The 25031-nt window shown below is 39.1% G+C and overlaps 1 protein-coding gene and 2 long non-coding RNA genes across 3 annotated transcripts in view; all 3 read left to right on the top strand.

Moving 5' to 3' along the window:
• LOC309491317 overlaps nucleotides 1–25031 on the top strand; it is a 155046-nt gene that overhangs the window by 20916 nt on the left and 109099 nt on the right. The window lies entirely within an intron of this gene.
• LOC309490166 lies at nucleotides 4115–5739 on the top strand. The gene is made up of 4 exons (XR_014202616.1): nucleotides 4115–4238; nucleotides 4854–4957; nucleotides 5072–5221; nucleotides 5300–5739. It is a non-coding gene; the product is annotated as an uncharacterized lncRNA (long non-coding RNA).
• LOC309491246 (uncharacterized protein) lies at nucleotides 23064–24960 on the top strand. The gene is made up of 3 exons (XM_082160730.1): nucleotides 23064–23292; nucleotides 23457–23558; nucleotides 23776–24960. The coding sequence occupies exons 1-3, from the start codon at nucleotides 23228–23230 to the stop codon at nucleotides 24701–24703; spliced, it is 1095 nt and encodes a 364-aa protein (XP_082016856.1). The 5' UTR covers nucleotides 23064–23227; the 3' UTR covers nucleotides 24704–24960.

Here is a 25031-nt window from a genome sequence, read left to right as displayed (position 1 = left end):
GCTGGAGCACTGACGATGCTGAGGCCATGAGACCTAGCATCTTCTGAAATTTCTTGAGCGGGACAGACGCGCCGCAGCGAAACGAGTTCGCTGTGCGTTGAATGTCTACCGCGCGCTGTGGTGATAGTCGCGCTATCATGGACAGCGAGTCCAATTCTGTGCCCAGGAAAGATATCTTCTGACTGGGTGACAGAGAGCTCTTCGCCCAATTGACACTGAGACCAAAATTCTCGAGGTGATCGAGTAAAATGGTCGTGTGTTCTATGAGCACTGCGCGAGATTGCGCTAGAATCAGCCAATCGTCCAAATAGTTCAGCACTCGCATGCCTCTCATTCTGATCAGGGGTGCGAGCGCCGCATCCATGCACTTCGTAAATGTACGGGGTGCCAGGGACAAACCAAACGGCAGGACTGTGTACTGATATGCCTGGCCCTCGAAGGCGAATCTCAAATATCGCCTGTGACGTGACGCTATCTGTATTTGAAAATACGCGTCTTTCAGATCTATTGACACAAACCAATCACCTTGGCGAATCTGCACAAGGATTTGTCTGGTCGTGAGCATCCTGAACTGTTGCTTCACAAGCACTTTGTTCAGTTGCCTTAGATCTAGTATGGGTCTGAGACCCCCGTCTTTTTTCGGTACCAGGAAGCATCTGCTGTATAGCCCTCCTTCGCTCTGAACTTGAGAGAGAGGCTCTATGGCCCCTTTGCTCAATAGTTTCGCCACTTCGGCTCGAAGTAAATGTGCTACTTCTGTTTTTACCGTGGTCTCGACACGCCACATAGCGGCGAGGGCGTCGGCGAAACTGCAGCGAATAGCCTCTTTTTATAATGTTCAGCACCCACTTCGAAACCCCGGGCAGCTTTGCCCATGCGTCTGCATGGATAGCTAGAGGTTGAATACGAAGCGCGCTCCGCTCGCTCAGCGATGGAGAAGCTTCGGCGTGCTGCAACACAAGCATCGCGCTCGTGACATTTGAGGCATGGGGCGCGCTGATAACAGCGGGCAGATTGCCCGCGCTCGACTCCTCTGCGGTGGTCAACCGCGAGGGGGAGGGCTGGGCGGTTCCCGTGGGAACTGTCATGTCTATGTGTGGATGTGGGCGCGGGACAGCGGGCACATTTATCACACCAAAAGCATCGTTCGCTCGCGTGAAGCGAGTGCACATTGGTTTCGTTTTTACAGAAACCGTGAGACATGCATAACGCGGTGTTAGTGGGCACTGGGTAGTGGGCACATTCACCATGTTTGAAGTGCAACCGATCTGAGTCGGTTTTATGTGCGCGAGCCCTGTGTGACAGGCTGTGCTTGTGTGTAGGGATGGGCACTGGGCAGTGGGCATTCTTACTACACATGAAACACCATCGGCCGTGGCCGGGACACCAGAAAATACACTCTTTACACATAGCCTGTGACGCTTTTTGTACCTCTGCGAATCTCTCCGCGAAATCCTTGACGGAGGATCCAAAGAGGCCTGTGGCGGAAAGCGGGGCGTCGAGGAACGCGGTGCGCTCAGACTCGGCCATTTCCGAGAGCGTCAGCCAAAGATGTCTCTCAGTCACGGTGAGAGAGGCCATATTCCGTCCAATGGCTTGCACTGCAGACTTAGTAGCACGGAGAGCGAGGTCCGTGGCACTCCTTAAGTCCGGCACGCAGATCGCGTCAGGTCCTTCCTCATCCAGCTTACGGAGGAGATCGGCCTGGAAGATCTGAAGCGTTGCCATGGTGTGCAGCGCTGACGCAGCTTGCCCGGCGGCGGAGAAAGCGCGGCGGAGCAGGCTTGACGTCGTGCGGCAAGCTTTAGAGGGTAGGGCCGGCTTAGCACGCCGTCCAGCGGAGGGCGGGCATAAGTGGGCCGCTATCGCCTCTTCGACCGGCGGCAGCGAAAGGTATCCTTTGTTCTTGGCATCGTCAACAGCGGAGAATGCCAAAGAAACAGCAGGACGCACTCTAGCCGAATAGTTCCAGGACTTGGCGACTTCTTCGTGTAACTCAGGAAGAAAAGGCGCCGGTCTGGACGCAGGCGAAGCGCGCTCCCCAGGCAGGAAAAATCCATCCAGCCGGTTGTGAGCGGGCTGCTCAGGCGAAGACCACTCGAGGCCGAGGCTCGCCGCGGCCTGTGCAAGTACTCGCATGAGCTCCGTCTCGATGGACGCTCTCTTGCCTGACGACGTGCGGGCAGGGGGCGTGGGGTCCTCAGAGCCCGCCCAATCCTCACTGCCTGACGCCAGGATAGAGCAGGAATCATCCTCTCCCAGCAGGGCTTCCTCATCCACGATGTCAACGGAAGCGGCGGCAGACGGCGGCCGCTGTCCGTCAGGAAGCGAGGCTGACGAAGCCGGGGAAGCAAGCGGGCGAACCGGCGAGCTTTGGCGGCTGAGGGAGGGTTCCGGGGCCTACTGGGCATGGCGCTTTTTACGGCACGACGCCGCGGCGGGCGGGGGAGCAGTCTCAGTGAAAAAGTCTAGGCGAGTCCTCAGAGTCGCCATTGCCATCAGCTCGCAGTGAGGGCAGCCGCCGTCAGCGAGCGCGAGAACTGCATGTTCCTCACCCAGGCAGGAAACGCAAACCACGTGGCGGTCCCCGTCGCTGAGTGTGGCTCTGCACGAGCCGCAGGAAGGCATCTTTAAAAAGACGCTAGCTCTTTTAGAATGTGTGTCGCGGCGGCGACACACACACACAAATAGAGTACAGTGTAATCAGAAAGGATATAAGCGCCGGAAAGCGCAGCAGGAAGGCAGGAAGGCGGCGCGGCCAGCGACTTCAGTGACTCGTCCCGCTGAAGGTGCTCTCTCTCAGACGGCGCGGCTTCTTCTCCAGCTCCAGCGATGCGTGTGCTTCGCTTGAAGGATGAAAAATCAGATAATAGCTGCCTGTGAGCGGTATTTATAGGCCTAGACCACGCCCATTTCGGCGGGACGTGACGCAGCGGGCGCGAAGTGCCCTGATTGGGTCTGGCGTCACGCCAGGCCTCGCTCGATAGGCTGCTGCAGTTGCCGCAGAGCAGCCAATAGGCGCGCGAGCTGCCTCGCCTATGTCTGCATGCTGCCGCAACGCGTTTTGCATTATTACAAAATTAAGGATAATTTTTGGCTTCAATATCTCGCGGAAAAAGGATTTTCCCCTAGCGTAAGATATCTTACGCAGTACGAGAGACCTCTCGTAAGAGAACTACTTATGGTTCAGAGTATTTATTTTTTCCCACATTCATTTCTCACATGTCTAGTACAATTATGTGGTTTGGTTTTATTAATACAGTATATACTTTTTTCTTGACATACCCCGAAAGAATGGAAGTGAAATGTGACAACATGCCCCATAGGTGGGGTACATTGTAACATGTGAGGGGCACATTGTAACATGACCACATGACAGCTTAAAATGTTATCTGATCTAATAAAAACATATACAAGACAAACTAAAATATTTTCTAAATAAAATACAATTATTAACTTTTTCATATAAAATAATGGCATTTTTTAATAATTAAATATAAACTCATTTTTTAGTTTTGACTACTAACACATGAAAACACAGCTATACAACATAGTTCAAAACAAATAAATAATTAGTAATTTCTGAACATTGACTCTCAGTCTTTATTCACCTTTTTCTCATGTTTTCTCAATAGAATTAATAAAAGTATAGAATATAATTGCATATTTCTAATAGGGGCACATTGTAACGCAGTGTGACAACATGCCCCGCCTGCACAACTGGGATTTAAACCCTGCTAGTGTCTTCTGCTAGTTAGTGAAGCATTAAATAACTATCTCAACTGTTAAATAACATATTGGAGATTAAAATAATATCAGATTTTTCTAATTTTAAATAAACCAAAAATAGAGATGAAAAATGTACTTAAGAAATGTAGCCTACTTGTGCAATGGTTTAATAAATGTCTATGGATATCTTCCAAAAAAAAAATTATTTTGGCGCAATTTTTTCTCTATATAGTGTTGATATGGCAACTAGTAAATACACCAAGTTTCGTGAAGTATTTAGAACAAGTGTGTTACAACTAGCCCCGCGTTACGTTGTGCCCGCGCTCCTGCACAGGCGGTGGGCGGTTCAAAACAGTCAGTCGACGCTTAAACTGGTGAGGAGAAGTTTCAGACTTGACTCTGACAACACAATTGTACGAAGCCGACGTTGTTTAAAATGTCTGAAGACATTAAGAAATTCACTCCATTCGACAAAGGCATGAAATTGGTGTCAAAACCAAGCGACCTCGGTAAGTTTTATACCGCCTAAATACAGACTATTTGTTATGATAAATTTTGAGCGGAAGCTGATTCTAGTCACACACAGATACTTTCCCAAGCACTAGAATTTATTCTGAAGGGCAGATTTCGGAAAACTGCTTTTGAATGACATTCCTTCACTTGAAAAAACAACCTTCACTTTACGTAGGGTAATTATAGATAAACAAGGAAAGGAGTCGAATTACTTTACTAATTACTACCGTGCTTTTACTATAGTAAGTAACCTAAATAGTATGATAGTATGATAGTATTTTTGAAAAAAAAAAAAGTTTATACATTCATATTAAATAATGTTATGTAGATTGGAGAATAACTTTTTTTCTTTCTGCTACCGTTGTAGGCTAGTTACTGTTTCATTTGATTTAAGGTGCTATTTTAATAAACACTATTTATCTATATCATATTTTTATGTGAATATGCCTTAATAAAACGGGAAACTGGAATGTAAAACAGGTTTTTACAGCCAGATACCATTCTCACCTTATGTAAATGTATAAATTAGAATAACTTTCTGTGAATGCAGTTTTCATTGTGGGCTGATAAATATATTTAGTGTAATTTACGAAGCTTTGTAAATCTTTCAGATCCACTTGATAATGACGCAAGTGTTTTAAGAGCTGAATTATCCTGCGGTCACGTGACTAGTCCAGAGTCACTGACAGATTGTTGCAGAGCTCAACTGAACGATGTGAGTCTGTCTATACAAATTTCACTTGCATTTTTATACCTCAAAGTATTTTTAAAATTAATGTTATTATTAATATTATGATTACTACTCATAAGCTGTGATATTTCATTTCAGGGAAAGACTGAGTTCAAATGTCCGCTGTGTGCGAAGAAATGGCCGTATGATGAAGTCAGAACACTGGCGAAACTCACACCTGCTGAGCAGTCGGCTTTTGAGGACAAGCTTGGGACGAACACTGTTAATGAGACGGTCAACTTCGTGGATGTAAGTACATTTCTGCCTTAATAAGAGATTTCACGTCAGATGGATCATGTGTGATTTTCTTTTATATTCCATATTCAGTGTCCTGGTTGTGGCATCTTCACTGAAAGGTCTGATGTTTCCAATCTCTGTGTGGAGTGCTCAGTTTGTACAGCGAACAACAGAAAACCCTTTAAATTCTGCTGGCAGTGTGTGAGAGAGTGGAGAGGACCTCAGCCTCGTGCTGATCGATGTGGAAATGGGGGATGTAAACGCCGTAATCAGGAACTGCTGAGAGACTGTCCAATCATCACTTTATCATCAGTTGTATATAAAGGGTCCAGTGTTCATGTCCAGTGTCCAGCCATTCGCGCATGCATATTTTGTGGTGTGCTGATTGAACACACTAATGAGGGATGTAAAATGGTGTCATGTAGTAAATGTAAAAATGAGTTTTGCTTTGTTTGTTTAAAATCTGCCCATGAGTGCTTAAAAACATCTACTCATTTCATTTTGTGCTCAGCTGGTGTCGCACCGAGGCAAATAGACTCTGCCATGTAAGAACATGTCAAACAAAGTTGATATCAACAACAGTGGCAATTGCTTTAACCAAACCATCGTTTCCCTTAAATAAAAATAAATGGCATGTTATATATTTGCAAATAGGCTCATTTACATTTCAATTGATTGATTTAGGAGACACTTATCTTTTTTTATCTTTACTTTTACTTTTTCAAAGGAACAATTTTCATAACACACAATGCCAAGTTTAAATTATAAACTAGATTAGAGCACAGAGAAACAGAATAATATTTCACTGTGTGTGTGTGTGTGTGTGTGTGTGTGTGTGTGTGTGTGTGTGTGTGTGTGTGTGTGTGTGTGTGTGTGTGTGTGTGTGTGTGTGTGTGTGTGTGAGTGTGAGTGTGTGTGTGAGAGAGAGAGAGAGATAGAAAACATGATTTTAATAAGTGTCCTTGTTTATGGCTGTGGACTAGTCAAGTGTTTTGGAAGAAGTGTGTCTTCACCTGATTCTTGAAAGTTGTGATGTCAGTGGGTGAGATGAAGGTTGGCAGATTTTAGAGAGGGAATATTGATTACACGTCAAACCTTTTTTCTTTGTATTTTAAGAGTTTAGCAGATAGAAGTGAATACCATACAGCATTGTTACACTGTTCCTTCAAGTAATTTATTTAGCCTATATCTTCATGATTATGTCCATAAATAGACCTGTGATGTCACCTGCTGGACAACTGTAGAAATACACCTAAAATAATCATATAATGCTACCATGCCACTATGCAACATTTAGTGTGACTTTATTGCATCTATATACATATCAACAAATACATAATAAAAACTTAAAAATGAATAAAGGACAATGGTTTGAGTGGACAACCACAGTGGGTTCTTCACACAAGTGAAAGTGTGACTGTTGCAGATAAAGATATGAATTAGCTACTGTGTTCTATAGGCAAGGAAAAATAAAGATGTAAAAACATTTTCCAATAAAGTCTTCTTCCTCTTTGACAACCTTCCCCTCACCGTAAACAATATTAAGTTGCTCTGATTATTTTACAGGAGGAGGTGTTCTCAAATGTTCTAAATAATCGCGTCTCTCAAAAAGGGTTATTAACTTCACCCATAGGTGAATTTACCTAATTGTGATGAGTGTATGAGATGAGATTTGTGTTCACTTAATTCTTTCTTCTCAGTATTTTTCAGTTTGATTACTTCTTAGTTACTTCTCAGTATGATTCATATTAACTAAATTATAGCTAATTGCTAATCATTAATTGCATTGTTGCCACATAACTGATTATGAGTAAAGTGATCGTAATTCATTCAAAAGCTGCAGGAACAGAATTGAATAGCCCTTTTAAAATAGAATATAATTTAAAATAGTTATGTGTGTGTGTGTGTGTGTGTGTGTGTGTGTGCGTGTGTGAGAGAAAGAGAGAGAGAGAGAGAGAGAGAGAGAAACTTGAGCAAAATTGTGTCTTAGTCTTTTAGTACACCATAGCGGTATAGTTTAAAGTGCCGACCCCATGGCTGTAGTTTACGTCAGCATTTTTTCACAATTAAAAGCAAACTAAGTAAGTGGTGGCTGGCAAAAATGAAAGAGAAAGTGGTTATAAAGTTGCTTTATATTTCCTTGTATGATCAGTTGATTATTTCAGTCACACTGTTTCAGGTGAATCTTCCTTGAACAGCGCTATGGAAATGGAAATGGCTTTTCAGCTCCGCATCAGGATTAATAGAAACAAGATTAAAGTTTTATCAGTGGCATCATCAACTGATGAATTTAACAACACCACCATTGGAAAGATAAAGGAAAAAGCATTAACTTATTTCCCTGGAGTAACCGGTAGGTATAAGTTTTCTTTCACAGTCTCCACCATTATTGACATTGGAAAAAAATATTTTATCCATTTAATGTCTCTGATTTTGGGTTTTATGTTCTTGTCAGATCCTAGAAGGCTGAGAGTGATTTTTGGTCAAAATGAGCCGGAAGACAATCAAACACTTCTTTCTTGCAACATTGAACATCTGTCTCTTCTTATCATCGTGCTTCTGACGCCTGGTGGAGAAGGTATGGCTCTTCTATATTTGCTTTACAAAATTTACAGTTTATGTATTATATATTTCTTAATCTTTTCTAAAAATAAAAATAAATACACTTTTGAATAAACCTTTCAATCAATAAAAAAATGTCTTGTAAATTTAAGAGATCAAATTCATTCATGGATCACATTTCTTTGTAACAGTTATATAGATGCTCGGGATAATACAGTATTTATAACATCCCTATTGTTATCCAAAGAAATGGGGCTTGGAATATCAAACTAATATACACTGAAAAAATATTTTCATTCATCCAATTAAAAATGTTTAGGGTAATGGTTCACATCTATATTTTATAACTTGAGCCAATGAAAAATAAATAACTTGCCCTTACCAATATTTTCTATGTCTATGAAAACTATTTTATAAAACTTGGCACAAAGCATATTTTTCTTGTTGAAAAAAATCAATTAATTTAAATTCTATTTTTGATCTAAACAAAAATATATAGATTTAATCAAAACAAAAATTCTCATTTAATAAATATGTATTAGAAATTATTTGTTTTCTCCAATTAAATAGATATTGATTTAATAATACAATTATTTCTCATTTTTAAAAATACAAGTTAATAGAAATTATTTATTTTAAACAAACAAAAAGATATGGATTCAATAAAACATATTTCCCATTAAGGAACATTAATTAATCTTGTCCAAAATCAAATAAAAAAGACACATAATTTTCATTAAATCGATATTTATTAAATTATTATATACATTACTTCCACACATCCACAATTTCGTGTCAGATTTTCAACTTTTTCAACATTTGCGACAGACAGCAAGTCCCTCAGAACCTCTTGACCCTCAAGTATGATTCCAATGTTTGTGGGTATACAGCTTGTGCATCTCTGATGACAAAGATTTCCATGGTTTCTGCTGAAGAGTTTTTTCAGCCTCTTCCTTCTCCAACACCTGGAAAAGAATTTAGGAAGGAGAAAAGAAAAAGAAAAAAAGAATAAGGAATCAATACAGCTTGGGTTTCCCCCCAAATTAGTTTACATAATACTAATACTTCTAACTAATTATAAAATTTACTCCAATTTGTTGTTGACATATAAATATAAGTTGCACAAACTTTCCAGCACATGGGACTCTGATTTTAGCTGAAAGTAATTGTTTCTATATTTGAAATTAGCCTTCAGACTGTTATCAGACATATATCTGAACATAGTCTGATGGCTAATTTTGAAGTGGACAGCCATATCTAGCATTTTCACATCTCTAAAGTAATCTTTCCTTACCAGGAAATCTTTGATGAGGTCCTCCACTGTTTCTCCCATATAAAGGATGAGATTTTAAGTGCTCTTTGTATCGGTGTCAGTATCCTGCATCAAGATAGTACAAATTTGGCATGAGGGTACATTATGGTCAACAAACTTTGGCACAATATACGTTATCAGTTGATATAACAATCATTATAATATATGATTCAATAGTGTGTCAATCCTATTACTAACGCCACGAAAAAATGTCTGCCCCCCCAGTGTCCTCTGGCTAGTAGCTGCTACTACACTTTTTTGAAAACCAACCGACATCAACCGATTGGCGCCAATGCAGCAATACTTCTATGCATACAATCCATAAATAAATGACCATTGTGAGGGTCGACAGTCATACGTGTTAGATAACGTTACCATTAATCACAAGTGAACGTCAGTCCTTTTACATGTAAGTTAACTTTAGCTCCTTAGTTGTTGATCAGGTTTCTATGGTTTTAACCAGAGAACGTCGTTCTTATGACGCTGCATCGAGATAACGTTATGTTCAATGATTAAACGTTCACGTTAATTACCATTGTAAAATCAAAATAAGCCAGGGGTAAACGTAACATTATATGTTCCCTTTTGCAATCGGTCAGGAATTGATTAACGTCGACACATTAACATGAACTTGCCTACTGTAAACTAAGCTAGCTAACACATTTTTAAACTAACCTAAGTTACATTACGATATCTAACAGATAAATTCGGCAGAGCAACATGTCTTGTACAGGCTTCTAAATATACAGCAGCACATTTAAATGGTTGTTTGTTTCACTTACTTCAGTTTATCCGCGATGAAATCTGATTCTCTCTGGAGCAGCAAAGTGATCCACGGCACGTAGAAGAGCGGTTACAGCGGTCTGCTGACTGGTCGTTGTCGTCGAGAAGATTTGTGTTTAATGCCCATGCGCAATCCTGTGTGTAACCTTGAAATTGTACATTCGTCGAAACAAATATTTCTTATTTGAGCTCTTAATGAAAAATATTTATATTTAACTATGTTTTGAACAAATAAAAATATTATTTGAAAATAAAACAAATAATGGTAAACTGAATTGAAAGACAAATTATTAATTGGATGAAGTACTGCTTGAAAACCTTTTTACAGTGGATGATAATTGTGGCCTTTTAACAACTGGTATTAGGCTTTTGTTGACAGACAGACAGACAGACAGACAGATAGATAGATAGACAGACATAGACAGACATAGACAGACAGACAGATAGATAGATAGACAGACATAGACAGACAGATAGATAGATAGATAGATAGATAGATAGATAGATAGATAGACAGACATAGACAGACAGACAGACAGACAGACAGACAGATAGATAGATAGACAGACATAGACAGACAGATAGATAGATAGATAGATAGATAGATAGATAGACAGACAGACAGACAGACAGACAGATAGATAGATAGACAGACAGACAGATAGATAGATAGATAGATAGACAGACATAGACAGACAGACAGATAGATAGATAGATAGACAGACATAGACAGACAGACAGACAGATAGATAGATAGATAGATAGATAGATAGATAGATAGATAGATAGATAGATAGACAGACAGACAGACAGACAGATGGATGGATGTGTGTTAAATCAATCAGAGTCTGATCTCCCATTCCCTATGCTTCCATACTGTTCGCGCCATGGCGGATTTGTTATTTACGTGATGCAATTTGCAAACGGAAAAACTGAACGCATCTCCAGAGAGCAAACGGAGTTTGTGTAATTTAATAAGCAGTGTGTGTGTGTAATAAGCAGTGTGTGTGTGTGTAATAAGCAGTGTGTGTGTGTAATAAGCAGAGTGTGTGTGTAATAAGCAGAGTGTGTGTGTAATAAGCAGTGTGTGTGTAATAAGCAGTGTGTGTGTAATAAGCAGTGTGTGTGTAATAAGCAGAGTGTGTGTAATAAGCAGTGTGTGTGTAATAAGCAGTGTGTGTGTAATAAGCAGTGTGTGTGTGTAATAAGTAGAGTGTGTGTCTGATGGGCCCGCAAAAAATAAATAAAAATTGCGCCATTGACTTTAGAGCAGATTCAGTCGGTAAATGGCTCAGTCTACAGTATTTCTGTTCCTCAAAATAGCAACGCTCCAACAATACTCCTGAACACACACCTGGTTCTCAGACCAGCAGCCCATGGGCCACAGCCGGGCAGAAATGCATTTACTATTTAAACAATGTGACGCAGAACGTGAAAATGGAAACTGCGTCGGGCTGAAACTAGCAAAACACACTTGTGTGGCGCCTGGTCTGCATTGCGTCGAGTGTAAGATATTTTCCAACATCAAACGTTTTCAAAACAAGCTAAATATTATTTTAATATGCAAAACTGTTAGCCAATCATCGAAGTGAGCATTTAGTTTCAAGTCTTGAATGAGAGTGTCTGAAAAAGAGGGTCAAAAACTGGTCAGAAAATAGAAAATCTCACAATTCTGACTTTATAACACGCAATTGCGACTTTATTTCTCAGAATTGCGACTTTATTTCTCACAATTCTGACTTCATATCTCGCAATTCTGAGAAAAATGTCACAATTCTGACTTGATATATCGCAATTGTGAGAAAAAAAGTCAGAATTGTGAGATACTAAAGTCGCAATTATTATTATTTATTTATTATTCAGTGGCGGAAACAAGCTTCCATTGACCTCAGACATAAAAATACAGTTTCCATGACCCCTTTAACATCAGATTTCTTGCAATGTTCTTTATTCTTATTATTTTATCTCTCTTAGAATCCCTTGAAGATGTCCAGTAGTCAGAGCCATATAACTTTGTGGGTCATGCAGCAGCACTTTGGAGAACCTACTTTAGAGTCTCAGAAACATTTTCTTTCATGATCCTATTCCCATTCTCCTCTTCACATGTCACTTTCTGATTCTTCTCAAACTGTCCTGTCCATTCAAGTAAAAAGTGCCCTTCCAAAAGCCAAAAATATAGCTGAAAGCAAATTAGGATTCTGTCTATTTTCCCAACAAATTTTGAGAATGTTGAATTTATGTTTTTTTTCTCTTTTTAGCCATAATGTAGAAATGGGGAAAAGCTAATTTAAAGGAGAATATTTGAAGATGCTTGTAGTCTGTGTTAAATATTTCATTTAGTACTAATTTGTATTGGACTAACTTATTTTATTAAGAAGAGTTATACATTTATCATTTATAAAACAACCCACTCTCACTCTAGAAATATGTGTAATTACAAATGTCACAAAATTATAATAAATCTAGAACAAGGTTGTATTAATGTACAGCATAGATGTTTTGTTTCGACAGGCAACTTGTAATATTTTAGAATTATATATATTTTTGTGTTGTATATGTATTATAGGTAATATGTAAAGTTCTCTCATTGTATAATACTAATAAAGGGTAATTGGTGACTATGACTGTTAAAAGATTATGTGTATTTTCAGTAATCTTTAGTCAGATGCAATAACATTGTGACTGAGTCTCAGATGCAATCAACTCTATCTGTGTCTGTAAAGGTGTGTACCAAATGGCTCATATAAACTTATGGGATTCCCACAATAAAAGATCTAAATTAAATCATAATCAATATTTATGATTATTGTCTAATAAGAAACACAATCTAAATTTGATTATCATTTGAAATTGGAGTCAGATTAAGCATAGAGCTAAAGTAATATTGAAACTAAGTTCTAATAAATTAAGTGAACTTCACTGAAAAGACATACACACATTATATACCGGGGCCGATGGGTGGTTGGGCCGATGGGTGGTCTTTACATAGAAATATGTTTTCTACAGAAAAGCTTTCCTGTAGCTCTAACAGTAGAGTGTTGGCGCTTGCAATGCCAAAGTCATGGGTTTGATTCCCAGAGAAAGCAAGAACTGATAAGGATGTAAATGTGAACCTTGAAATACAATTTAAGTTGCTTTGGATAAAAGCGTCTCGTAAATGTAAATATTTGAATAAATGTTATTTCCCCATGGACTTGTCTTTTCAGTTTGTAACAATCGGCCTTATCAGTAGAGTTACATTAGCTAAAAATGGGGTCAGATTAAACTGTTTCATCCAGTTGTTTCATCCATTTCTTGTCTCTCCTCTTGAAACACTCGATGACCTCTCTCTCCAGTGTTCCCACGGCATCCTTTATAGATTCCTCCATTTTACACAATTTTAAATCCACAGCCTCTCTAAAATACACTTCAAGATTAAGATTACTTTCAACAGAGTCTTTAAAATTCTTCTCCAATTTTAAAACAATGTTTTTAAGAGCAATCACCTCAGCCCGAAGCTGTACACACTCACAATGATGTAAAAACTGTTCATCATTAAAACCAGCTGATGTATTAAAAGAAGCAGCACTATCTTGACTAGTCGTCATCTTAAAACACTCTTCTCAACACAGCGTTAAAAATCTTTAAACGTCCCCGTACGGGCCACCATATGTAACAATCGGCCTTATCAGTAGAGTTACATGAGCTAAAAATGGGGTCAGATTAAACTGTGTGAGTTTTTTCAAGTGTTTTAAAAGATGAGACGACAACAGAAATAAAGTGAATGAATGAAGTGTATTTACAATTTCTACCAGGACTTAAAACAACATAATACAACAAAGAAGCCTTAGGCTGTTAAAAGCATAGTCCATTGGTTCCATACCCTAAAACAGTCCTTAAGAGTCCTTGCGTGCTGTAAGTCCCAATGTGTAAGTGTCCACCGGTGTATATACAATCCAACTGTAGTGATAATCCAATGAAAGTGATGTGGTTTGCTGGAATGGTAAGTCCTTAAAAGCAACTCCTCGATCCAGCTTTGGTCCTCTTGACAGAGACCCCGTTTGTTTGCCATGCTCCTTCTTTTATGCTGGCTATTTCCTGTTTCCTGTCATGTGATTGCTCACATGACAGGCAGACCATAATCATTTAAAGACATACACACATAAAACAAATAAGAGGAATAAAATGGACTAAAATGACTAAGACAACATGTAAACCTATTAAAACTCTAATATACATCAAATCATTATAATACATAGAGTGGTTAAAACATGCGTCATGTGTGACAGTGTCACATAGTTGAATTCCACTAATGGTTATTTCAGAAAGAATGTTTAAATGACTAAATGGCACAATTATACGGCTAGATTTTTTGTGTAAATATTTGATTAAATAAGGGTGTTGAAATGCTGTACTGGAGTTTTAAAATGACTATGTACTTGACCTACTTACTCACCGCTCATCTCGCAGCTCTCTCTCTCAATGCAGACCTCGCTGAATAATGCCCCCCTCACCACAGTCATTATACTGTTTTGTTGTGTTTTTCATCAAGAATAATAATGAACCCACCATTCAAGTAATTGCCGCTCCAGAATTCCATCTAATTCAAAGGCGAAAGTAAAATGCGCACAGCCATTCATAACGGTGTGTGTCCACTGGCGTAGAGCAGAGCATTTCTATGGAAGCTCAACTTCCATAGGAATTCATTAAAAATGCTCACTCTGCTCTGCATCGTTATGAGTGCCCATGCGGCCATGAGCATTTTACTTTTGCTTTTTAATTTAGAGTTTTAAAAGTAAGGTGAAAAAGAACTCTAATGCTCTCCAACGTTTCCCATGTCTTCAACTCTATTGAACTACTTAAATAAGATCTGGAATTATAGCATGTGTCAGCTAAAATAATTACATCTCTTTATACACCATTAGCATGAACACCTTCATTACCCTTATTATTGTGAAACAACGCATTCCTTTATTTAAACACCATCACCTGTAACTGCATGGTCTCTGCCATCAGCTTAGCATTCACAAATAGCACATGTGATACAGAAATTTATATACAAACTATCATACACTTCAAAGAATGACATTTGAAGGCTGGACCACAGGTAGGTAATAATAGTAATGATAATCTTCATCCTCTTCTTCTTTTTCTTTGCCTGGTCCACATCTATTTACTGGTTTTGGTCTTTTCACTGGTCTCTTTGTCTTTTCTTCCTTTCCAAGATACCAATCTCCAATGGTAGATAACCACAAGGCATCCAGAGGTTACGGTGGAGGACATGAGATTTCCTTTACCCTGTTCTGGTTTCACTTAAAAAATTAGCCATTTTCCTTCCGCTTGACAGACTACTGTGTGTACAACATCTTCCCAGTGGTTTCGAAGCTTCCCAGTTCCAGCTCTAGGAGTCAAGTTTCTCACCAAGATGCGATCTTCAGGACATAACATAGAACCCCTTCTCTGCCACCTTCTTTGCTGTGTTTGTCTGGTGATTTCCAATAACGTCGTCTTCCAGGCAACGCTGCATGGAGGGCACTCCCCGCCCCCTACAGTTTCAGCCAATCCCAGCACTGGCGCTAGATTTCAACTTCCAGCCCCCTTCAGTGAAGCAGTTCGACTCAACGTTGGTAAGGTGAGTAGCCTAGATATCGTAGGATAGGAATGTGACTGTATTTGAATTCATTTTGAAATGTTTAAAGTGTTTAAGTTACATGTGCTTTGAGTAAGGCTATAGACAAAACTATTTTTTTCTTGGCTGAATGGGCACCTCAGCTAGGCAAGGCAAGGCAAGGCAAGGCAAGTTTATTTATATAGCACATTTCATACACAATGGCAATTCAAAGTGCTTTACATAGAAGAAATTAAAATAATAAAAAGAAATAAGAATAATTAAAACAGTTTAGAAAAATTAAATTAAATACAGTACTTTTAAAAATAAAAAAATAATATTATTATAGATCTCTCCTTCAAAGGATTCCCTTAAGACTTAAATCTTTCCTTCTTTTAACCTTCAATCTTCTTACGACTTCCATCTATCAACTTTCCTTTAACTTTCTTTTCTCCCTCATTTACTCACACGTTCTTTTCACTTTCTTTAGCACTGCGTTCACATTCTTTCTCAGACGAAAACTTTAATATCGTCATTTAAACACTGTTCTACTTTCAAACCCACATTAATACACGTCACTTTCACATTATCACTTTCTTTTACCTTCTGAGTGGGCATTTACAGTTTCGGGCTAAATGCCCTGCTGACATAGGAGACATTAAAATAATTAAAAGAAATAAGGATAATTAAAACAGTTTAGAAAAATAAAATAAAATAAAATACAGTACAGTGCAAACAGTCGGACGAACAGCGGCACAGTGCTCATTCAGTAAATGCACAGCTAAACAGAAGTGTTTTGAGTCTGGATTTGAATGTGACCACTGTAGGAGCACATCTGATCTCCTCTGGAAGCTGGTTCCAGCATAATAGCTAAAAGCAGACTCGCCATGCTTAGAGTGAACCCTTGGTATTTCTAGCTGATATGATCCTAATGATCTGAGTGATCTGTTGGGTTTATATTCAGTGAGCATATCTGCAATGTATTGAGGTCCTAGGCCATTGAATGATTTATATACCAGTAATAGTACTTTAAAATCAATCCTAAATTTAACTGGGAGCCAGTGTAAAGACCTGAGGACTGGTGTGATATGTTCATATTTTCTGGTTCTGCTCAGAATCCTAGCGGCAGCGTTCTGTATGAGCTGCAACTGTCTTATGGTCTTTTTGGGAAGGCCAGTGAGGAGTCCATTACAATAATCCACCCTGCTGGTGATGAAAGCATGCACAAGTTTCTCTAAGTCTTGCCTGGAAACAAAGCATCTAATTCTTGCAATATTTTTCAGATGATAGTATGCTGATTTAGTTATTGCTTTGACATGACTACTGAAACTAAGGTCTGACTCTAGTGTCACACCAAGATTCCTGACTTGATGTTAGCTAGCTAGCTAACAAACTGTTAACAGCAATGGTAGCTTTACCTAACAATTTTAAGCCAAGATTAGCTAAAATATAGTCAGTATGTTATAATAGTTATGTTGGCAGGTACTACTTTTAAACTTATCAGTGGATATTAAAGAATGGTTTACTATAAACGGGCTAGCCGTTAGCGCTAGCTAACTTCCAGGCAGCCAATTCATTTTTTGAGCGGTTGGGAGAGCAACTGAGTAGTGCTATGTAGGTAGGCATTAGCCTGTATGTTTCCCAGTCTGCTTATTTGAACAAGTTTGACAACCTAGCTTTAAGTGAGGTGCACATGGTATGAGGCATGGTTGAGTGGTTTTCTTTCAGATTGTTTACAAGCTAACTGATAAGCAGCGGCATCCTTTAGGATATCTGCTAGACATCTGGACATGGTAACTGAGAGGCATCTAGACAAGAGAGACTGACTTCAAGGCTGTTTTATAATACCTGTTGAACTATAGATAACTGGAAGGCTGCTTGTTGTAGGTTAAGACAGACCACTTCCAACTAGCTCTGTAAGACTGGCTGCCTCTGCAGTAGCCTGTCGAATTGTAGATACCCAACTCATAGGTATCCAGTTGTTGCTAGATAACCGGGAGGCACCTTGAGTAGGTTATAGACAGACTAAGTTGGTTAAGACAGACTAACTTCCAGGCAGCTTTGTAATACTGGCTACCTGTTTTGGCTACCTGAATTGTAGATACCTGCAGTGCAGATTGGGTGATGTTGTCACCTGGCAACTGGCTAACTCACACGCATCCAGTTGTTGATAGATAAATGGAAGGCACCTAGATGTAGGTAGCTCCTATAAGTGGTAGCTCCCAGGCAGCCATTGGTTGTTAGATAACTGAGAGGCACTTAGACGTAAGTAGGTTAAGACAGACAAACTTCCAGGCAGCTTTGTAATACTGGCTACCTCTAAGGCAGCCTGTTGAATTGTAGATAATTGGAAGGCAGCTTGGATGATGCTGCCACACTCGGTAACTCACAGGTATCCAGTTGTTGATAGATAACTGGAAGGTAACCAGACATAAGTAGATAAAACAGACTAACTTCCAAGCAGCTTTGTAATCCTGGCCAACTCTGAGGCAGCCTGTTAAACTGTAGATAACTGGAAGGCAGCTGAGGTGATGTCGTAACACTGGTTAACTTGCAGGCAGCCATTTGTTATTAGATAAATGGAGGGCATTTAGACAGAGGTAGGTGCAGACATTGACTTCCAGCTAACTTTGTAATACTGGCTACCTCAGAGGCAGCCTGTTGAATTGTAGATATTTTCAATGCAGTTTGGGTGATGTTGTCACACTGAGTTACTCACAGAAATCCAGTTGTTGCTAGATAGCTGTAAGACACCTTGACATAAGTAGGTTAAAGGGATAGTTCACTTTGAAATAAATTTTTTGGTATGTTTTAGCTTACCTCAAGGGCATCCAAGATGTAGGTGTCTTTTTTTCCACAGTAGTTTAAATTTTTATATTTTTAGGTCAAACCGTTCTTGTCTGTCAGTCATATAATGCAGGTCGATGGTCACTGTCTCAAAACACAAGCACAGAGTCCAAATTAAAACAATTCCCCGTCGTCCAAATTAAACAATTCCCCATCGTAAGTACACATTGATGGCCTAAGACACGAAACGAGCGGTTTGTGTGAGAAAACGAACAGTATTTATATCGTTTTTACCTCTTATACGCAGTCATGTCCAAGTGATCTGATCTGACGTGTACGCAGACTGGTGCATAGATATATACACTAGATGTCGCCTTAAAGACATTCGTTCCAATGGAACGAATCGTTTAAAAGACGCTTTTGTCCAAAACTTACAAAAAAATGAACAAAGCAATTCGTCAAATATCAGAACTGCCGTAGACAAGGCGACATCTAGTGTGTATATGTCTATGCACCAGTCTGCGCACACGTCAGATCAGATCACTCGGACATGGCTGTGTATAAGTGGTAAAAACGATATAAATACTGTTCGTTTTCTCACACAAACCGCTCGTTTCGTGTCTTAGGCCATCAATGTGTACTTACGATGGGGAATTGTTTAATTTGGACGACGGGGAATTGTTTTAATTTGGACTCTGTGCATGCTCTTTGAGATAATGACCATCGACCTGCATTATATGACTTACAGACAAGAACGGTTTGACCTAAAAATATCAAAATTGAAACTACTGCGGAAAAAAAGACACCTACATCTTGGATGCCCTTGAGGTAAGGTAAAACATACCAAAAATTAATTTCAAAGTGAACTATCCCTTTAAGACCGACTGACTTCCACCTAGCTTTGCAACGCTGGCTATTTCTGTGGCAGCCTGTTGAATTTCAGATAACTATGGCACCTTGGGCAAGTTCAAAGTTACTCACACACAGTGTTGCGAAGCTACGGAGCCTGGGAAGTCACCTGTGGGAGAAAAACAAAACAATCCGTGGCGACGGTTTTGCAATCCGTCCGCTCAGTTTATAAACCGTACTCACAAATTCTCAAACTGTTCCCTCGGTTTAACAAATCGTGCCCACGGATTAATAAACCGTACCCACGAGTTTCTAATCCGCGCTCTCAGATTTGTAAACCATGCCTTATTCAGTTTTTGCAATCTGTACCCACAAATTCATAAACCGTGCCCACGCTTTCGCAATCCGTTCCCACGGGTTTGTAATCTGTACTCATGGATTTGTGGTTCACTCTCATTTTAGAAGAACACGTTGTTAACGAATCTTATTGTATATTGTTTTATTGAATATTAAGTGGAATACATCAAATTGACATACATCTGCATGCTTAAAGTGATTCTCAATTGTAGCGGGTATGGGTGGAATATACGATTTAATATGAATGACGTGCATCAAAATCTTTTGTTTATTTGTGATAATCTTAGCACTTTATTATTATTTTCTAACCTGTATTATGACTGATATTTGACGAATTGCTTTGTTCATTTTTTTGTACGTTTTGGACAAAAGCGTCTTCTAAATATGTAGCCTAAAATGTAATAATTATAATAATAATAATAATTAGTAGTAGTATTAGTATTATTATTATTTGAGTTAATAACTATAAATGAGTTCACTTAAGACAGTAATATGTTTTTCATAAAATAATTTATGAATGCTTTATTTTTAATCAAAAATTATGCAAAAAACGTAGGCCTATTTTATCCAAAACTGTAAAAGGTTAGGTTATAGCCTATAATAATAAAGCATTGATAAATTATTTGATGACAAACATATTACTGTATTACTAAGTGAACTCGTTTATAGTTAATGTATAACTCAAATAATACTAATACTAATAATAATAATAATTGTTATTATTATTATTATTACATTTTAAGCTACATATTTAAAAGACGCTTTTGTCCAAAACTTACAAAAAAATGAACAAAGCAATTCGTCAAATATCAGTCATAATACAGGTTAGAAAATAATAATAAAGTGCTAAGATTATCACAAATAAACAAAAGATTTTGATGCACGTCATTCATATTAAATCGTATATTCCACCCATACCCGCTACAATTGAGAATCACTTTAAAGCTACACTGTGTGATATTTTCCCACATCTAGCGGTGAAATTTTATATGACTACCCAGTGAATATTAGTTTCTGTTCCTTTCAATTTCGAGGGCGTTTTAACTCCTACGGTGGCCGTATTATTTCCAGATTAACATGGCTTCCAGTTCGACTTCGTCCAACTGCGCCTTTAAAACTATCACCTGTGATCCGTCGCAGCACATATTACAAGGTAAACAATACTTTTCACCATTGACGTGAGGAAAAGTAACGCAAGTTATACTAGAGGTCGTTCTGGCGTAATGCACAACCATGCTATGGTTAGACAAGCAACTATAAAACTTCGAATTTACACAAATAGGCTGGATTACCTGTCGAGAAGAAAGCAGGCAACTTCGGCGTCCGTTTTAAAATCTTTGCTCCTCATGAGCTCTTTCCATCTCATGAGCTCTTTCCAAGTTCAAGTCGCGTTGACATCTGGGAAAAGTTACTCCAATATTGACTTTGGTCTTGCTGATTTGCCTGTCGCGTTGACGTTTTAATTCTCTCTTTCACTTCCTTGACGACTCTGCTACATGTCCTCGAAAATAGACGTGATCCTCCATCAGCAATCTTTCAAATCTGCCGGCAGTCGCGAGTAATCTCCCCCTCGCATACGTCTCTGTGTCACTGAGTGTAAAGCGCGAAAGGTGAAGCTTGAATTTACAGGTATGTTCCTCTTTGGCTAATGTAGTTTCAAGATGGAGGGGCAACATGGCGACCGGCATTCGAACCCCTCACCCGTATGTACTTTCAATGGCAGATTATAAACTTACGAGAATACTTTATTACTTGAAAGAAGTAAATATACATTAATGAGCACATATATTTTTGAAAGAACTAAGTGTTTTTTGCTAAGAATCAAATAAAAAAATAACACAGTGTAGCTTTAAGCATGCAGACGCAGTTAAGACAATTTGATGTATTCCACTTATTACACAATAAAACAATAAGATTCGTTAACAACATGTTCTTCTAAAATGAGAGTGAGCCACAAATATGTGAGTATTACAAACCCGTGGGAACGGATTGCGAAAGCGTGGGCACGGTTTATGAATTTGTGGGTACAGATTGCAAAAACTGAAGGCACGGTTTACAAATCTGAGAGTGCGGATTGGAAACTCGTGGGCACGGTTTATTAATCTGTGGGCACGATTTGTTAAACCGAGGGAACAGTTTGAGAATTCGTGAGTACGGTTTATAAACTGAGCGAACGGATTGCAAAACCGTCGCCACGGATTGTTTTTGTTTTTTTCCCACAGGTGACTTCCCGGGCTCCGTACGAAGCAGATAATTTATAATCAGGATAGCACAAGACAAATATCAAATATACTTGATGGTGCAGTGATTTTTACATCATGTGTGGTCATGGGAACACCTATAAGGGACTGACGAATTAGATGAGGAGTTGACTTCTATGTTGCTTTACAAGATTGGTTGCTAATAGTTGACAAGATATGGAGGTATGCGTACGTGTGCTATGTATCATCTGTTCTATTTTCCTCCTCTTTAGAGAATGGAGACATATTGGAGAAAGTCCATTGAGGATGGTCTTAGGAAAGAAAGAGATCCTAGAATACAGCGCACAATAGAAAATGTTGGGACTATTCCAGATGACCTTTTCATGAGGAACCACCTGGATGGCCTACATGAGAATGGAAAAGGGAGATTCAGCCATATGAAGACCAGGAAAAATGTAATCCAGTGGAGGTGTGAGCGGTCAAACCATCAAACAGGTTCTTCGGCTGGTGAACCTGAGACGACAAGGGCAAATTCCTGTTCGGCATATGTGTCCTTCCATTTCATAACATCTGCCAATATCAGGGGTTGTGTTGTAAGGCAGATGTCTGAGCATAGTGGCCATGACCTAACTAACAGAAAAGAAAGTAGAATGAATCGCATAGACGAGGACTTGGTAGAATTCATTCATAAGTGTATTTCTCAAGGGCTCTCAAATAGCGCCATTCTTTTAAAATGCATTGACTGGTCTCAGAGCCGGGGAAAAACAGATTTTATGGACAGAACATTCTTTGTCTCTCCAGAGGACATAACACAAATTAGAGCCAGCTTCAATAAATACATCAGAATGGACGGAAATGACAGTGTATCTGTTGAAAAACTAATCCAGTCTGAGTTGAAAGACAGTATTTTACTTTTTCAACCACTCTCACATAGTGAGGATCAGCCCCTGATGATTGTCTACAGTTCCACATGGCAGCTGGAGCAGCTTAAAAAATTTGGGGGACAAATGTTGTTTTTGGATGCTACCTACAAAAGTATCACTTAATATGGATTTGCCTTTTATGCAGTCATGGTGAAAAATGAAGAAGGTAAAGGAGTACCTGTGTCATTTTTTATTTTGAGTGAAGAGACGACATCTACTCTAGAAGCATGCCTTAAGACACTAAAAGAGGCAGCAGATGATCTCACACCAAGGTATTTAATGGTTAAACTTTCTTTACCACATTTTATGATAATTTCCAAGTTCAATTTCCATTCCTAGATGTGTTATGGTTGACAAGGACCAGACAGAAATCAAGAAATGTCATGTCAGCAGGAATTTGCCAGTGTAACAGTAGGCTGAGTTCATACCCCTCTCTTCTTATGGGCTGTATTTGTGTGCAGAGTAAGAAAATGGAGTGAGAGGGGGTGGGGGATCGTAATTATAAAAATGGTCTAATCATTGTCCTAATTTCACCTACATTTCTAGGAGAAAGAATTTCACCAGACAGCTTCTACGGTCCTTAAAAATATTCACAAAGAGACGGGGTCAGACAGAGTGCTGAACTACCTGAAGGACAATTGGATACAGTGTGGTGCCATGTGGTCCAATTTTGGCCGGATGTTTTTCCACCACCAGAGTGAAACAAATAATGTTGTGGAGAGGTGGGCAAATCTTTCAATGTGCCTAAATACAACAACAAATTCAAGGGGGAACTGCTCTTGAAAAAGTTAATGATTTAAGGATATCCAGAAGTTATTAAATCAGTGTCTACAAGCAATTTGACACTGTATAATCCAAAAGTTAATACAGATATCTCATTTTAAAGGTTCTTCTTTGGGATCAAGTACAACTTTCTTGGGGGATATTGCAACAAGAGGTTGGATGACTTATTACTTATCCTTCATAACCATGTTGTGAAATACTACTGGTAAGTCTCTATATCCATAACTTTATGTGGGTTCTTGGTTCAAATATTCAGTACTGTAAACAGAATGAATACTAAAACTGAAGAACATTAACAAGTTGAAGGTCATTAAAAAGTTCATATTTAGTATAGCCAGAATTTGTGTAGGTGGGTGGTTGTTGGTTAGTCTAAATCTATGAAACACTGGCAACCCATTGATTATAAACCCTTATGTCTTTAGCCATTTGGATGATCTTAAACTTGCTGGCCGAGTCCCATCCCAAGTGTCACATCCCAACGACAGTGCTAAAGCAGCTGAGAGGATGAGGTCTCATGGACTTGATCAAAACGTCAGTCATCTGTCTGGAGGTCTCTTTCGTGTCCCCTCAGAAAATAAACCTGGTATTTTTTATGAGGTTGATTTGCTGCACTGTTTGTGCCAATGTCCAGTCAATGGACAGGGTCAAAAGTGCAAGCACTTAGCATTAGCTCAAGAGGTGGCAAAGGATAAGGTGGACATAGTTGCACTGCGACAACAAAAAGCAGAGATGTCAAGTGCAACCCAGCAATTCTTGATTGATGGGAACACGATTGTGGTCCACTATAATGACCATGTGGGCATAGTCTTTGTTTCTAAACAACAGTGCTCTTGTTTAACCAACAGTTTGGGTGAATTATGTGTGTGTTTGTTGGTGGCAAATAAAGTGTATGAAAGTCAGACAGTCAGAAGTGAAATCAATGATGAGACAGAGCATATTCATTCAGATGATACACTGCCACAATTGGACAGCACAGACATAGCACAGCCACAACACACAGACACAGCACAGCCACAGCACTGTATTTGGAAAATGCTCAAAGATTTGAGTAGTTGGTGTGACAGCAAAAGTTATAATCCTTCATTGGCCCTATATAACAACATTAAAGCAGCTCACCAGCTTGCCTTTGGTAGGTTCCAAACACAAAGCAAAAAGAGGAAGATGGAAAGGCTACATAAATACAGGAAAGCAATTGAACTCACAAAAAGGAAATTGGCAAGTGAACACAAATGCACAAACAATCCAGAAAAAGAAATTCGCCCTGTAAATAAGGACAGGACTTTTAAGCCTAAAGGTACTAAAAGAAAAAGGGGTCGCAAGTTGAATTCTGCCCAGAGTGGAGATACGTAGGGGGATTAGGGTTAAGGGTGGGGAATATGTTTGTTTATATTATTGCTGTTTTTGTTTATGTTCAAATTTCTTAACAGACGCTTTTATTGCATATTTGTAATATATGTTTTACTTGAGATCTCAAAGACATGAGGGACAAGTTACATTCACTCAGTTTTCTTTGAAATATGTGCTTGTCTTGTAATGTGCTTGAACCCATAAAGAATAATGATTTTTCATAGCTCATATCTGTCTCCCGTTTTTGTTTGGTGTTTTATACAGCCTAATGTTGTACATTGTGTGTTCTTTATAATGTATGATGATGTCTTTTTAACTTAGTGCTGCCTTG

Source organism: Leuciscus leuciscus, assembly GCF_965113295.1.
Source record: "Leuciscus leuciscus genome assembly, chromosome: 25".
NCBI classification, from domain to species: domain Eukaryota; kingdom Metazoa; phylum Chordata; class Actinopteri; order Cypriniformes; family Leuciscidae; genus Leuciscus; species Leuciscus leuciscus.
This window is presented reverse-complemented; position numbering and strand designations above follow the sequence as displayed.

Coding starts and splice junctions, on each gene's coding strand:
- LOC309491246 (XM_082160730.1), top strand. CDS start 23,228: ATGTGGTCCAATTTTGGCCGGATGTTTTTCCACCACCAGAGTGAAACA. Junction 23,293..23,456: donor ACAAATAATGTTGTGGAGAG/GTGGGCAAATCT, acceptor CTCATTTTAAAG/GTTCTTCTTTGGGATCAAGT. Junction 23,559..23,775: donor CATGTTGTGAAATACTACTG/GTAAGTCTCTAT, acceptor TTATGTCTTTAG/CCATTTGGATGATCTTAAAC.